The sequence below is a fragment of the Humulus lupulus genome, chromosome 1 (assembly GCF_963169125.1).
Source record: "Humulus lupulus chromosome 1, drHumLupu1.1, whole genome shotgun sequence".
NCBI lineage: Eukaryota > Viridiplantae > Streptophyta > Magnoliopsida > Rosales > Cannabaceae > Humulus > Humulus lupulus.
The window spans coordinates 309,945,427-309,958,436 of NC_084793.1; the positions used below are offsets into that span (position 1 = coordinate 309,945,427).

General features: G+C 32.6%; 2 protein-coding genes across 3 annotated transcripts; one reads left to right on the forward strand and one right to left on the reverse strand.

The window, feature by feature from the left end:
- Nucleotides 1-1,955: 1,955 nt before the first annotated feature.
- Nucleotides 1,956-6,149, forward strand: LOC133812865 (cell cycle checkpoint protein RAD17). Of its 2 annotated transcripts, XM_062246690.1 has the most exons (12): nt 1,960-2,448; nt 2,771-2,828; nt 3,079-3,164; nt 3,241-3,288; nt 3,480-3,536; nt 3,907-4,009; nt 4,126-4,436; nt 4,534-4,885; nt 4,958-5,083; nt 5,270-5,468; nt 5,558-5,618; nt 5,724-6,079. In XM_062246690.1, exons 1-12 carry the CDS (start codon nt 2,245-2,247, stop codon nt 5,919-5,921), a joined length of 1,803 nt encoding a protein of 600 aa, XP_062102674.1. In that variant the 5' UTR covers nt 1,960-2,244; the 3' UTR covers nt 5,922-6,079. The 2 variants fall into 2 exon arrangements, with proteins under 2 accessions (XP_062102676.1, XP_062102674.1); XM_062246692.1 differs by lacking the exon at nt 5,558-5,618 and having other exon boundaries at nt 1,956-2,448; nt 5,994-6,149.
- Nucleotides 6,150-12,108: 5,959 nt separating this feature from the next.
- Nucleotides 12,109-12,701, reverse strand: LOC133782037 (vacuolar protein sorting-associated protein 35C-like). The gene is made up of 3 exons (XM_062221187.1): nt 12,516-12,701; nt 12,257-12,325; nt 12,109-12,174 (listed from the first exon to the last, which is right to left on the reverse strand). Exons 1-3 carry the CDS (start codon nt 12,687-12,689, stop codon nt 12,109-12,111), a joined length of 309 nt encoding a protein of 102 aa, XP_062077171.1. The 5' UTR covers nt 12,690-12,701.
- Nucleotides 12,702-13,010: the final 309 nt, after the last annotated feature.

The following is a 13,010-nucleotide window of genomic DNA, read 5'->3' on the forward strand; positions in this document are numbered from 1 at the left end:
TCGTTTAGATTCCAGGTGATATTTTTCTTTCAAGAATACATAAATAAAATATAAAAAATGGTAAATCAATCTTAATAAATTAGACCACTTAATTTATGACAATAGCAAACATGACATGGAAAAAATATATTTTCATGACATTTTGAAAAATATTTAATAGTTTTACAAATTAAATTATTTTTTTATCAAAAAAGTCATTAACTATCTTTTTTAATATTAATAACTGAACTATCACGAGATTATCAATATTTATCATGTACATATTATTTTTATTTTGTAAATTTATTCTATAATGCAACTTCTAACTAATCATATATATATATATATACATAAATAACTTTATATACACTATTAATTTTTTTTAAATGTATGAAATAAACATAATAAAAATTTGATAATATCAAGATAATCGAGATAATATAATTATTAATATTAATTGTAAAACAATAATGTAAGTTAGAATATTTTTTTTAATGAAACATTAATTTAATTTATAAAATTATTAAATATTTTTAAAATGTCATGAAAATATGTTTTTCTCACATATTTGTTATTGTTATAAATTAAAAGTCTAAATATTTTAAGAATGATTCACCATTTATTTTGTATTTTTTTATGTATTTAAAAAAAAATAGTATTTATGGACTTAAATAATACGATTTAAAAATGTTGGGATCTAACTAATAGAAAATTAACTTTTGGTACCTAAATGTTACAATTACCCTCCAATAGCTCCTTTTAAACCAATTCTCTAAAATAAAGTTTCTTTATATTTTTTATTTTCTTCTCTAGATTTGTTGATTCTTAAGAGCTCCTTTAAACATTTTTTTTTCTATTTTTTTAATTCACTCTATTTTCCTTCTCTTTCCAAATTTATTAGATTTTTATTATTTTAATTAATAAAAATATTTAAGGATATAATATTTAAATGATGAAATATATAGTATATTATAAAATTTTAATGTAAAATAGTGAGAGTAAGATTTTAATGATGTATTTTAAAAAATAGACTGCTCAAAATTTGGGTATTAAAGTAAGGGATATTGGCGGCGATAATACCTAAAATTTTTCAAAAGTTACACTTTAATACCATAATTTTTTTTTGACAGTAATAATACATAAATCTACATTTTTTGTGCAACTGTTAGTACTCACTATTAATTGCACGTTAAGTATCCACGTGACACATTTATATACACGTAAATTTAGGTATTAAAGTGTAACTTTATAAATAATTTAAGTATTATAGCCGCCAATATCTCTAAATTCTTTAAATATTATAAAAATCATTTCAAATGTTAAAGAATCTAAAAGATTAATATTAGAAACTAATTAATAAAATACTAAAATTTACAAATTTGAAACAATCCAAATTAAAATTGAAATTCAAGATCATCTCAAAGTCCAAAATCCATATTATTAATTAGTTTTTAATAATCTTTTATATTTTTTAAAATTTAAAATAATTTTTATAATATTTAAAAATTTTAAATAATTTAGTCTAAAATTATTTCAAAATCCATATGTCCCACGTAGTTACTTATCCGGCAATTAATAACGGTGAGTACTAACGTTACACACAAATTATAGATTTAGGTATATAGCAAAAAAAAAGTATTAAAGTGTAATTTTTGAAAAGATTTGGGTATTATTGCCACCAATTAGACTAATAAAAATGTGTTACGTGAGTACTTAACGGTGAGTATTAACGGATGCATCGAAATTATAAATTTATGTATCGTTACCGCAAAAAAAATTTGGATATTAAAGTATAAATTTTGAAAAAAAAAATTGGGTAATATCAATGCAAATGCCAGTTTTTAATAAATAAATAAATAAAGAATTTAAATAAGAGGATAGGAGAGGAGAGGAAGCAAGCAAACCGTTGTAATTGTTTGTAGGTACACAGAATTACGGTGTGCTGCGTATACACACAATCAATACTCTGAATGGCTTCTCCCGTAAGCCCCAAAACAAAACCCCGCCAAATCCTTCTCTCTCTAAACCTCTGCAACCTCCCAAACCCACCATTTTTGCTTCTCAATCTCTCACATTCTGAATCGAATCTCCTCATTTTTTAGGGTTTCCATTTGATTTTCAAAAGCTTCTTCCATCTCAACGCCTTTAACTTCCCACCTTTAGGTTTCTTCCGAATCCACAACCATGCCGGACTTCCGAGCTCTTTAGCTTCCTCCCTCCGTACCTGACCATACAGGAATTAGGGTTTGTCCGATTATTACAGGCATGGGGAAGAAGAGGAACACGGTTGTGGTTCTGTCATCGGATGACGAACGTGATCGTTCAACGAGCTCGAGTCGTCCGCCGCGTACCAGGTCCAACTCCAAATTGAGCTCCACGGTTCCTCGTGCAAACCCTGCACGATCGAAGAAGCCTCGTCTTTCGGATTCTAGCGCTTTCCTGTTTAAAGATACTAGTAATTGGGCTGAGGTATTTTGATTTTGGGTGCATTGTGGTATATGTATGTGCAAATGCTCATTTTGGTTTTTGATAAATGAATATACAAGCGAAATGGTTGATTCTTGATGTTGTTGTTGTATATGTTCTATGCAAACAGTGGTGAAATTCATTTCTTACTATGAGTTGTGATGTCGTCTTTACTATGTCTTCATTAGATAAGTTACTGTACATTTATGATCGTCGTCAATAGGGAGATAACATGGGTCTTATTTGAATCTCATTTTCTTTTTTCCGTCTAATAGTCATTTTGGTGGGGAAAATCTAATAAGTTTATCTCACTCACGTATTGCAGATCAAAGGGTTTTGTGAAGATTTTGATGACACTCCTACTGGGTTCAAGGTATCTGATGGTATGCTTTTGTTTGGAATTTCTCTGCTTTTTGTGCTGACTTTTTTCATTTAAGTTTTTTCGGTCGTTAAAGTGGACAATGTTCTATTTTGCTATTATTTGCCCGGGGGCTGCAGGTTTCTACAACTCTGACTTCGGGCTTGAATTATAACTGTTATATTTTGGTTTAATATTTGGTTACTGTTTAAGCTTCTGTCTCGTTCATCTTTTATTTTTCTTATAGCCGAATGAAAATGGAAATTTTGACACAGGTTCTGGAGAAAGCAACCAGAAAGAGTTATGGGTAGATAAATACAAACCTCATTCCCTTGAAGAGTTAGCTGTTCATAAAAGGAAGGTGGGCTTAATTGGCTTATTCCTTAAAGAGTTGTACCTGCATATTGATCAGCTAATTTTTGTCATTGTAATTGCAGATTGAAGAAGTAAAATTGTGGTTTGAAGAAAGATTAGGTTCTTCAAAGGTACTTATATCAAACATAACCTTTTTAGAAGTAACTTTGTTCTCATTATTATTTTGAAGGTTATGACTTTCTTAATTCAGTTTGGCATTGTGTAGAAGACTAGCTTGTATTAGCTCCAGTTTGGAACCTTTTTTTAATACTTTTTGTACGAAAGTCACCTATTTTCTGAGTTTTTTCTTCATTATTCACAGGATGAAAACAATAGTAAGGTTATTGTCATCACTGGACAAGCTGGAGTAGGAAAATCGGCAAGTGAACATGTTTCATTTTCAATATTCATGTTTATTGCAATTAAGCGGTGACACTTTAAAGTAAATTTTGGTTCTTGTCAAATTTTTTATTAGATATATGTTTTCACATCTTGATTCGTGGTTGCTCTGTTTTTTGTTATGACAAAGTTACTTAGGTAACATTTGAATTTTGCTTATCAAATTGATAAGCAACTTTGTCTTGGTAAAGTACTTGTACTATGCTTAAAATTATGAAATATGAAGTTTTTGGCTGTAGAAGGCTTGGCTAGACTCGTTGTGAAGGTCCGGTTACATTATGTACTAAAGCCAAACTTGTACTCGCTCTGTTGATGCTCAGTCCTGCCCTGTTTTTTTTCTCATATTATAGGCAACTGTTCATGCGATAGCATGTCACTTTGGAGCCAGATTGTGTGAGTGGAACACGCCTACACCAATAATTTGGCAAGAACATCTACATAACTCCAGTACAGGTATTTAAAGAAAGTTTATTTAACTGACAACTTGAATAGGAAACTTCACATGAAATATGTAGGAAGTTGATGCTTATACAAATTTCTGGATATTTTTTAATTTGGACAACTGCCAGGGTTGCGTTACATGTCAAAATTGGATGAGTTTGAATACTTTGTGGAGAGAGTAAGGAAGTATGGATTGATACCTCCAACTGATAATATGGAGTCAAAAGAATCAGTCATTCTCTTAATCGATGATCTTCCTGTCACAAATGGTAAAGTAGCTTTTGGAAGACTTAGAAACAGTCTCTATCTTCTTGTGCGTTCAATTCAGATACCTACTGCCATATTAGTCACCAATTATGGCGAAGCTGATTCAGGAGACCACACAACACAATACCTGGAAGAACTTCAATTATCTCTTGAAAATGCTGGGGCTTGTAAGGTTACTTCCTTCCACAATATCATTTTCTTTTTCGTACAGCACCATTATTTATTGATTCTTACTGAGTGCTTACACGAACTATTTTGGAAATCTGAAGGTTGCTTTCAATCCTATTACACATAATTCAACCAAGAAGATTCTTTCGAGAATATGCAGACTAGAGCAGTGTAAAGTGTCTGTGGACCAGATTGATCTCATAGCAAAAGCAAGTGGAGGCGACATCAGACATGCAATTACTTCTTTACAGTTTTTCTGTGTGAAACCAAGTCTAATGCGTCCATTATCTTCACCAAACCATCCTACAAGCTCGAGAGAAAAACTTAATGAGATAAATATCATGGATGAGGGATTTTCTCTAGAATTTGGCAGAGATGAGACACTTTCTCTATTTCATGCATTGGGAAAGTTTCTGCATAACAAAAGAGAAACTGAAAATGTCGTGGAATTGGGTATGTTATGGCTATGTAATTCCTGTCTTCCGGGCTTGTAATCAATTTCTAAACCATCTTCTTGTTTTGTAGTTGGAGATGAGTTTTCTGTACAAGAGAGATTGGCTAGATTACCACTAAAATTGGATGCTCCAGAAAAGATTCTCTGTCAAGCTCACGGGCAAGCTAGGCCTATTGCCGACTTTCTTAATGAAAATGGTGATTCAACACTTACACTGTTGCTTCTAGTTCTAGAATAGTTTTTACCACGGCTTCTTACACTCATATGGGCACATAAATATTTACACACATGATGGAATAAATTGGTGTGTCTTGTGGTAGTTTTAGTCTCTTGTCATGTCAAACTATGGTGACTCAATTTTTGCATGCAATTTCTGTATGCAGTTCTAGATTTCCTGAGCGATGATGCAATTGATGATGCATGGACCGTGGCTTCGTATTTAGGAGATGTTGATTTGCTTCTAGGTACTTTTCGTGGAATGCTTGCCAGACGCAATGAGGCGGAGAATGTTCTGCAATCAGCTGCAGCTTCAGTTGCTGTTCGTGGGGTCCTATTTGGAAATCATCATCCAGTGCCTTCCAGGTACTATTTTTTTTACAGTTGATCGAGTACTGCATTGCAGACGAAACTAATAAAACCGAGTTTAATCACGCACTTTTGCGAGTCTGCAGGTGGCATGCTATTCGGCGGCCAAAGCTCTGGCAGGTTGAGCAATTATCATTGTCCAACAAGGTATGCTTTAGTTTTAATTTGCCTATATTGCTTTGTGGTATGCTTAGGTCAGCTGTAACTAATGACTTTTGTTTATGTTGATTCATTCTTTCTTTATTATTGCAGAAAGAGATGGTAAAACGGAGATATGATACTTGTTGCGGAATGAGTTCATCGGATTTTTCGGTTATAGCCACAGAATACACACCTGTGTTCAAATGGCTTGGGAGTGATACACATGAAAGTCTAGACCAGAGAATTGATATGATGAGTTTGGATGATCAAGAAAGTGTAGTTTCTGAGGATGAAATAGAAGATTGGTAAAATGTAGGCACTTTTACTTGTGTAAATTGGTCGATCTGAAATAACTCACTTTTTAAGCAATTTATCATGGAGATCAAGTAGTTTAGTGGTACATGTAAGTATGTGTGTACATAAACAGACGTATATCTATTTATATATATATATAATGTTTTATCGTAGCTGTAGGCAAACATTCGTCTAGGTAATGTTAAACGGCAAGTCGTTTGAAATTGAAGCAAATTAAGGCTACGTATGGAAGAAAAGGAAGGAGACTTAGAAAGATGGCGATCGGGAGAGTATAAAAAGGATGGAGAGGAAAATAATTTTCATCTTGAGAGGAAAAATGATAAGAATGAATATAAAGTTTAAATGTAAAATTATTATACTACCTATTATAAAATATTATTGTTTAGGCAGGTAAGCCAAAACTCAGTAAATATCCATGTCTTCATGCAGTAAACATTATTCTCATGCACCCTTCGGTTCTCCTTTGATAAACAATTTAAAAGCTCACATAAAAGTACTCACCATGAACATGAAAAGGAAATCTCACCACATTAAGAATGGTAGGTTGATTCAAATAGCTAGGGATCCATTTAATTGAATACCATCTCTGTTTTTTCATTTGTATTAACCAAAACAAAGTTATAATCAATCTGTTCAGTCTAGTTGACTTCAGACCCTTACAATTGAGGATCTTATTTCGTAGTACTATGCATGTTAGTCTTGAATAATAATCGATCTCAATACATATAATAGAGAAACTCGTAATTATTATTTTTTGATTGAGTTGAGATTGAGATTGTTGGTTGCAGGTGATTTATGTCCCTCTATATATTAATTCCTTACCTTTATAGTGGGAGGCATCTTGGTGAAGATTATAAGCCCCAAACCTCATCTCAAAGGCCTCATCATAGCCACTTGCTCATCATGGAGTCATGGTCTATTGAATTGTATGGCTTATTATTAATGTTGTTCTCTTGTTCTTGTATACTTGGATGGATGGTAGTGAAGATTATAATGCCCAAACCTCATCTTAAAGGCCTCATCGTAGCCACTTGCTCCTCAGGTATCAACCAAACCACCTATCTAATCTACTTGATTGGCTATACAACTTTAGAGACCACCTTCTTGATCATCATCATCATCATCATCATCATCGTTATGACCATCTTGATCTTATAGTATTAGAAATTAACTCTCTTGAACACAGTCATTCCTATCACTACAGCTACTGTAAGTCACCTTTTTTGGTTTTCTTTTTTTATTATTGTGAGCACAATTAATTAAAAGTCCTAAAAATCATTACAAGAATTGGAACTTGGTCAACTTCTTCATTTTTCAAGCCATTTTGGCATGCAGGCAGCAGAGTTGTTAGTTTTAGTCATTTGTTTATTCTTGTTCAAATGATGGTCAGTTTGTGGGGCTAGTGTTTGGGGTGACCAAGTGGCTCACAAAATCTGATAATGGGTCTGTTAAAAAATCTGAGATTCAAAATTGAATTTAACAGAATACAAAAATGAACAAAACAACATGTCAACTGGCCTACGCTCCTCAAGCTCACTCAAGACAAGTTCAATTAAAAAGCAAAAAAATCACACTGATCATGTTACATCTACATGTACCAAACTAATAACAAATTCATTTAGCTCCACAATTCAAACAACTCATTAGAGACTAAGAGACAAAAAAATTATATATAGATAAGAAAGTTAGGCTACGAGACCATCTGAAGTGATATTCATTAATCTTACATAAAAAAATTCAGATATGAAGTAAAAATCCTAAATAATAAATGACCTATAATCATATTTCGTTTGTACTAATGGCATCATCAATCAACTCGAACAATGCTTCTGTTGACACACAAGCATTTTTTGAATTCTTCTGGGATACCCGAAATGGTCAAATCTTTTAGAATCTTTGTTTTCATGTCATACAGAACAAGTTTCTCTTTGTTTACAAATAAGAGAACCTGATCGCTAGTCTTATAATATGTCAGAGGAACCAAACTGTAATAATCGATCCCATTAGGTGGTACCACTGAGAACAACTTCACCCAACTAGTACCACTAGTCATTTTCCATATGTGATAAGTATAAGCATAATAATTGTTTTTATAGCAAATGTCTGTAACTGTGTACCAGGAAACCAGGCAAAGACACCCTCCTAAATCCACCGGTGTGTGGTGTGAAGGTCTCTGTTCCGAACTTGGCAACAAAATCTTATGGTGTTGTTCAGTCACAAGATCAAACTTGAATAAGATAAACTGATCTGCCTTCTTGCTCGAACACTTTTCTTCGAGTATTGGGGTCACAACCCAATACAAAGCATTGCAAACAAGTGCATGACCAAACCGATAATAACCAAAATTGTCTTGAAAGCCTGTTCCAAGTTCTCTCCAAGTCTTGGTTTTTACACTGAAAATGTGGAAACGGTACACATGACAATATGCAAAACCACAAAGATATTTAGGTGGACTTTTAATTCTGGCCGCCCACTCAGTGGATGTTAACAACTTATAGTCGTCATTAACAGGGTCGTGCCCAAATCCAATTACAGTTGTGGTACGGTTATAGTCAAAAGTATAGGAAACTTTGAGGTAAGAGCTTGGAATGGAGGGGTTCCAAATAACTACTAATTTGTAGACAAGCATCTTCTTCATAACAAGCAAGCCATTACAGGTAGCAATAGCAGAATAGCCTCGAAACATGGTCTTTGCGTCTTCAAATAGAGGCAACAAGTTTGAAGTTGGAAGGGGGAGCCACTGGAATCTGTGTGAGTATAAGGAGGAGTTTGAACCATTAGCGTCGTCCATGATGAAAAAGAGGCCTACGTTAGAGTTGAGGTGATTGTGCATGATATTAAGGCTGTCGATTCGAGAGCACAACTCCTTGCATACCGACCTGCAACGCAGCAAATCCTTCCCGGGCAGTCTGCAAAGTATTTGATCAACCAGTTCCCAAGGAAACTTGGTTATTGCCCCAATGGGATCTATGGTGTTTTTGCCTGCATAGAACGACGGAGAATAGATCAATTATGATTAGTTTCCGAGTTATGATCGTAAAGAGAAATGCTAAAGAGCACCCGAGGGCGCTCCAACACCTTATGTGGGATCCAACACCCTAGTTTCTATCACAAAGATAAATGCTAAAGAGCACCCGAGGGTGCTCCAACACTTTACGTGGGATTTGCACCAATGGCAATATGTCATGTTCTGGACACTTTTGAGGTGACTTAGCTAGATTGTAAAACAACGAGTAAATGGTTAGAAATTAAAATGTTGAAAGCATAATCAATAAAATTCAGTCCTCACTTGACATAGGATAGTGCTTAGCAAGCCTCAAAAAATCCAATTTATTGGAAAGAGTTTGGTGTGTTAGAGAATAGAATCCCACATAGAAAGTATGTGGGATCATCATACCATTTATAAGAGTATGAGTTACTCCACTCATTACCAATTGGTTTTGAGATGGAACCTCATACTTCTTACCATGCATCACTTTCCACATTCTAACATGGTATCAGAGCCAAAGAAAACTCTAACGAGTATGTCCGATCCAAATCCAAAAACCGGTCCAAAAAAAAAAAAGAGAGCCAAAAAAAGAGCCCTTTGTGATTCGGGGATAGTAAGCCAAAAAGAGCCAAAAGAGCCAACGAGCCACTTGCGATCGAGCCGTCCAAGATTGGTGAGCAAAAATAGCCACCATCTTGAGGGGGGATGTTAGAGAATAGAATCCCACATAGAAAGTATGTGGGATCATCATACCATTTATAAGAGTATGAGTTACTCCACTCATTACCAATTGGTTTTGAGATGGAACCTCATACTTCTTACCATGCATCACTTTCCACATTCTAACATGGTGGTTGGGAGGACTTAGATAAACTTTGGCTTCATAAAAAGTCCCATCTGTTGCTTCCAATGTTAGAAAAATCCAAAATCCTTGCACCAACATGATCCCATTGGCTTTCACAATTTTCTTGAGCTCAATGGCCTCAATCTCAAGCCTATCTTTGTTGTGTTCTTCCATTGCAAACATTGCTGCATCTTTTGCCAGTGATGTAGTTTCATATCCTGGTCTGATCGTACCATTCTCATTTGGGACAATATCCAAATCATCAACAACATGAAAACCCTATTATTAATCATTCAAAACCAACCATTAAATCACACACATATATATAACCCAGTATAAATAAGAAAACTTAAAAAATTATACCTCCCATTTATCGAGTTCCTCCCAATTATAGGTATCGAATTCCTGGGATTGATAAGCAATTCAGTAGGTTTTTTCACTTCAATATAAATATATATATTCGAATATCTGAAAGAAAAAAAAGTAATAGAATATGGAATTTGATACCTCAAGAGAATATAGAATGGTCTCCAAATTATACATCATGTAATCTTTTTGTTGGAGTTTTCGTATTACTGTGGTTGTGATAACAAGAACAACAATAAAGCTTGCAAAGCTTAATCGTAAGATGAAAACTTTAAATTTAAATTTGGGTAAAACAATGACAAAATTAAATTAAAACTATTGAAAAATATACATGTTTAAAAGACCATCAAGTAAATATATATATTAGTAACTGAATTTTCCGTTTTCCATATACAATTCAATAACATTTAATTTAAAATCGTATAAACTAAGATATTTCTAATGGATATTTAATATTATTTGTTAAAATTTTTAATTCAGTTAGTATTAAACCATAATTAATTGGTCAGATTGAATATGGTTGCTTTTATAGAATATTATAATTATAATTATTAAATGGTAATTAACTATGGTTTATATTCGGTTATTTGATTTATTTTTGGTAAATACGAATTTTAGTAATTTCCTTTTCACGTAGTTTTTTTTGTTCTTTTTTTTTTTTGAAAGAAAATTTCATTAAACAAAACAAGCAAATAAGCTGTGAGAAGGAAAATCTGCTTTCCAAACAGAATAATGCCCTTTTGTTTTTGGTAATTTCCTTTTCTTTTCTTGTAGTTTCCCAAACAATTCTTTTCATGTTCTATAAATCTCAGTAGTTACCCCTGTAGCCTTGTGTGTTGAAGTATCCCTGTTCTCAACACCAAAGACGTGCATCCTTTGAAGGGTCCCGATTATTAAATGTAATGCGGTTATTCGTGTTTTTGAATTTTTTAAACATAAAAATATTATTTTTATTTTTGTTTTTTATTTTTAACAAATAAAAATATGTTTGATAACTATTTTTGTTTTTAAAAATAAAAAATAATAAATGCGCTTGATAATTTTTATTTTTATGTTTTGTTTAGCAATATAAAATAAGGTGGTGATTTGAAGAAGACAAAGAAAAAAAAACTAAAAGTTGAAAATAATTTTAAAAAAATTTGAAAGTGAAAATTTTCTATTTTCAAAATTTAATAAATTTTGTTTAAAATTTTAAAAAATAAAAAATAAAAATAGAGTTACCAAATACTATTTTAAAATTAATTCTCAAATTTTTAATTAATTAAATAAAAAACTTTTTTTAATAATTACCAAACAGCACAAATGCAAAATAATAATAATAATAAATAAAAAAATAAAAAAATAAAACCTTCCGTACAACAAACAAAAGGAAATGGAAGTAGATTTCTGGGTTGCAAAAACACTTTACCGAGATTTCCTCTTCATACAAAATATTAGGGCTGAGCATAAAATCTAAAAAACCGAAAAAACCGTGTGCACCGACCTACCGAACACCGAAAAAACTAAAATCATTTAAATCGAAAACTGAAAAAACCGCCGACGGTGCAAACCGCCACTGTTCGGTCAGTTTGGAAATTTTGGGTGAACCGACCAATAAAACCAAAATCGACCGAACATAATAAAATAATAATATAATATTATATAATTATTAATTATTAAATTTTTTAATAAAAATAATAAAAAAAAAACTTAGGGTACTTGTAAATGTAATTATATTCTATATATTTATGTTTTAAAAACACACAAAAATGGATTCTAACAATCCAAAAATTTTAATTTTTTAACTAAAACTTTCACAAAAAAAAAAAAAATAATCAATTCGGTTTGGTCGGTTTAACCGACCAAACCGCGGTCCAAAATGGTCGGTTTTTTTTTAAACTGGTTTGGTTCTGTTGGTTTTTGGATTGCACCAATCCGAACCGAAAACCGAATTCTGAATTTTTTGTTGTGAAAAGACCGCCCAAACCGACCGATGCTCACCCCTACAAAATATACGCTTGGGTGAAAAATTCATACACAACAGGTTCTAGCTCACAGTCATTTGCAGCCTAATTAACGAAATATGGGAGGTTAAACTAATACTATCAGCTAGGAATTCAAATGTAAATTAGACTAAACGTTTCCATTTACCTCAGCAGATTGCAAGTACAACCTTAAAGCCAGTTCTGGTGCTGGAATGATTGATAGAGCCTCAATGGTCTGAAACAGATGGATATCGAATTTGTATATAATAAATACAGAAACTTTAAAACATTGCCAAACTGTAAAGACTTTACCAACATCATACAGATACATGAGAAAGTAAAGGTATCCACCCCCATCTCGTAAAGCAATACAAAAATTACTAAATGATATTGACATACTGTTTTCCCATTTTACAAATATGTACCTGATTTAAAAGCTGAAATATTTTCTTTGGTGAAGTTGCTGTGTCATCTCCAAAAGGGTTTTCCTCCTGGCCTTGCAATTGCCTAACCAACTGCACATTCAAGATAAAATAATTCACCTCAATGCCAAATACAGTTTCCCTAAATAAAAAATGTGAACATAGAATGTTCAACATTCTCACTCAATTTTGATAGAGATTTGGTTACATATACAAGGAAGCCTTTTGTCACCTATATTACAAATTTTTATTTTGTGTATGATAAGATACATTTACAGAAACTTGAACCCTACATACACCACTCACACATGAGCTAGCCTGAAGTGGCACTAATTACAAATTTTTTATTAAGAAATTCTTCTCATAATTCATATTAGAATATTTTTGTAAATTTCCTTACCCTTCATATTCAGAACCTATATCAGGCAATTTGTCCCTGCTGACTTGAGAGAGGTAACTCCTTAAGAAAAGCCACGGGCTTCAACTTCTTTGGGCCAA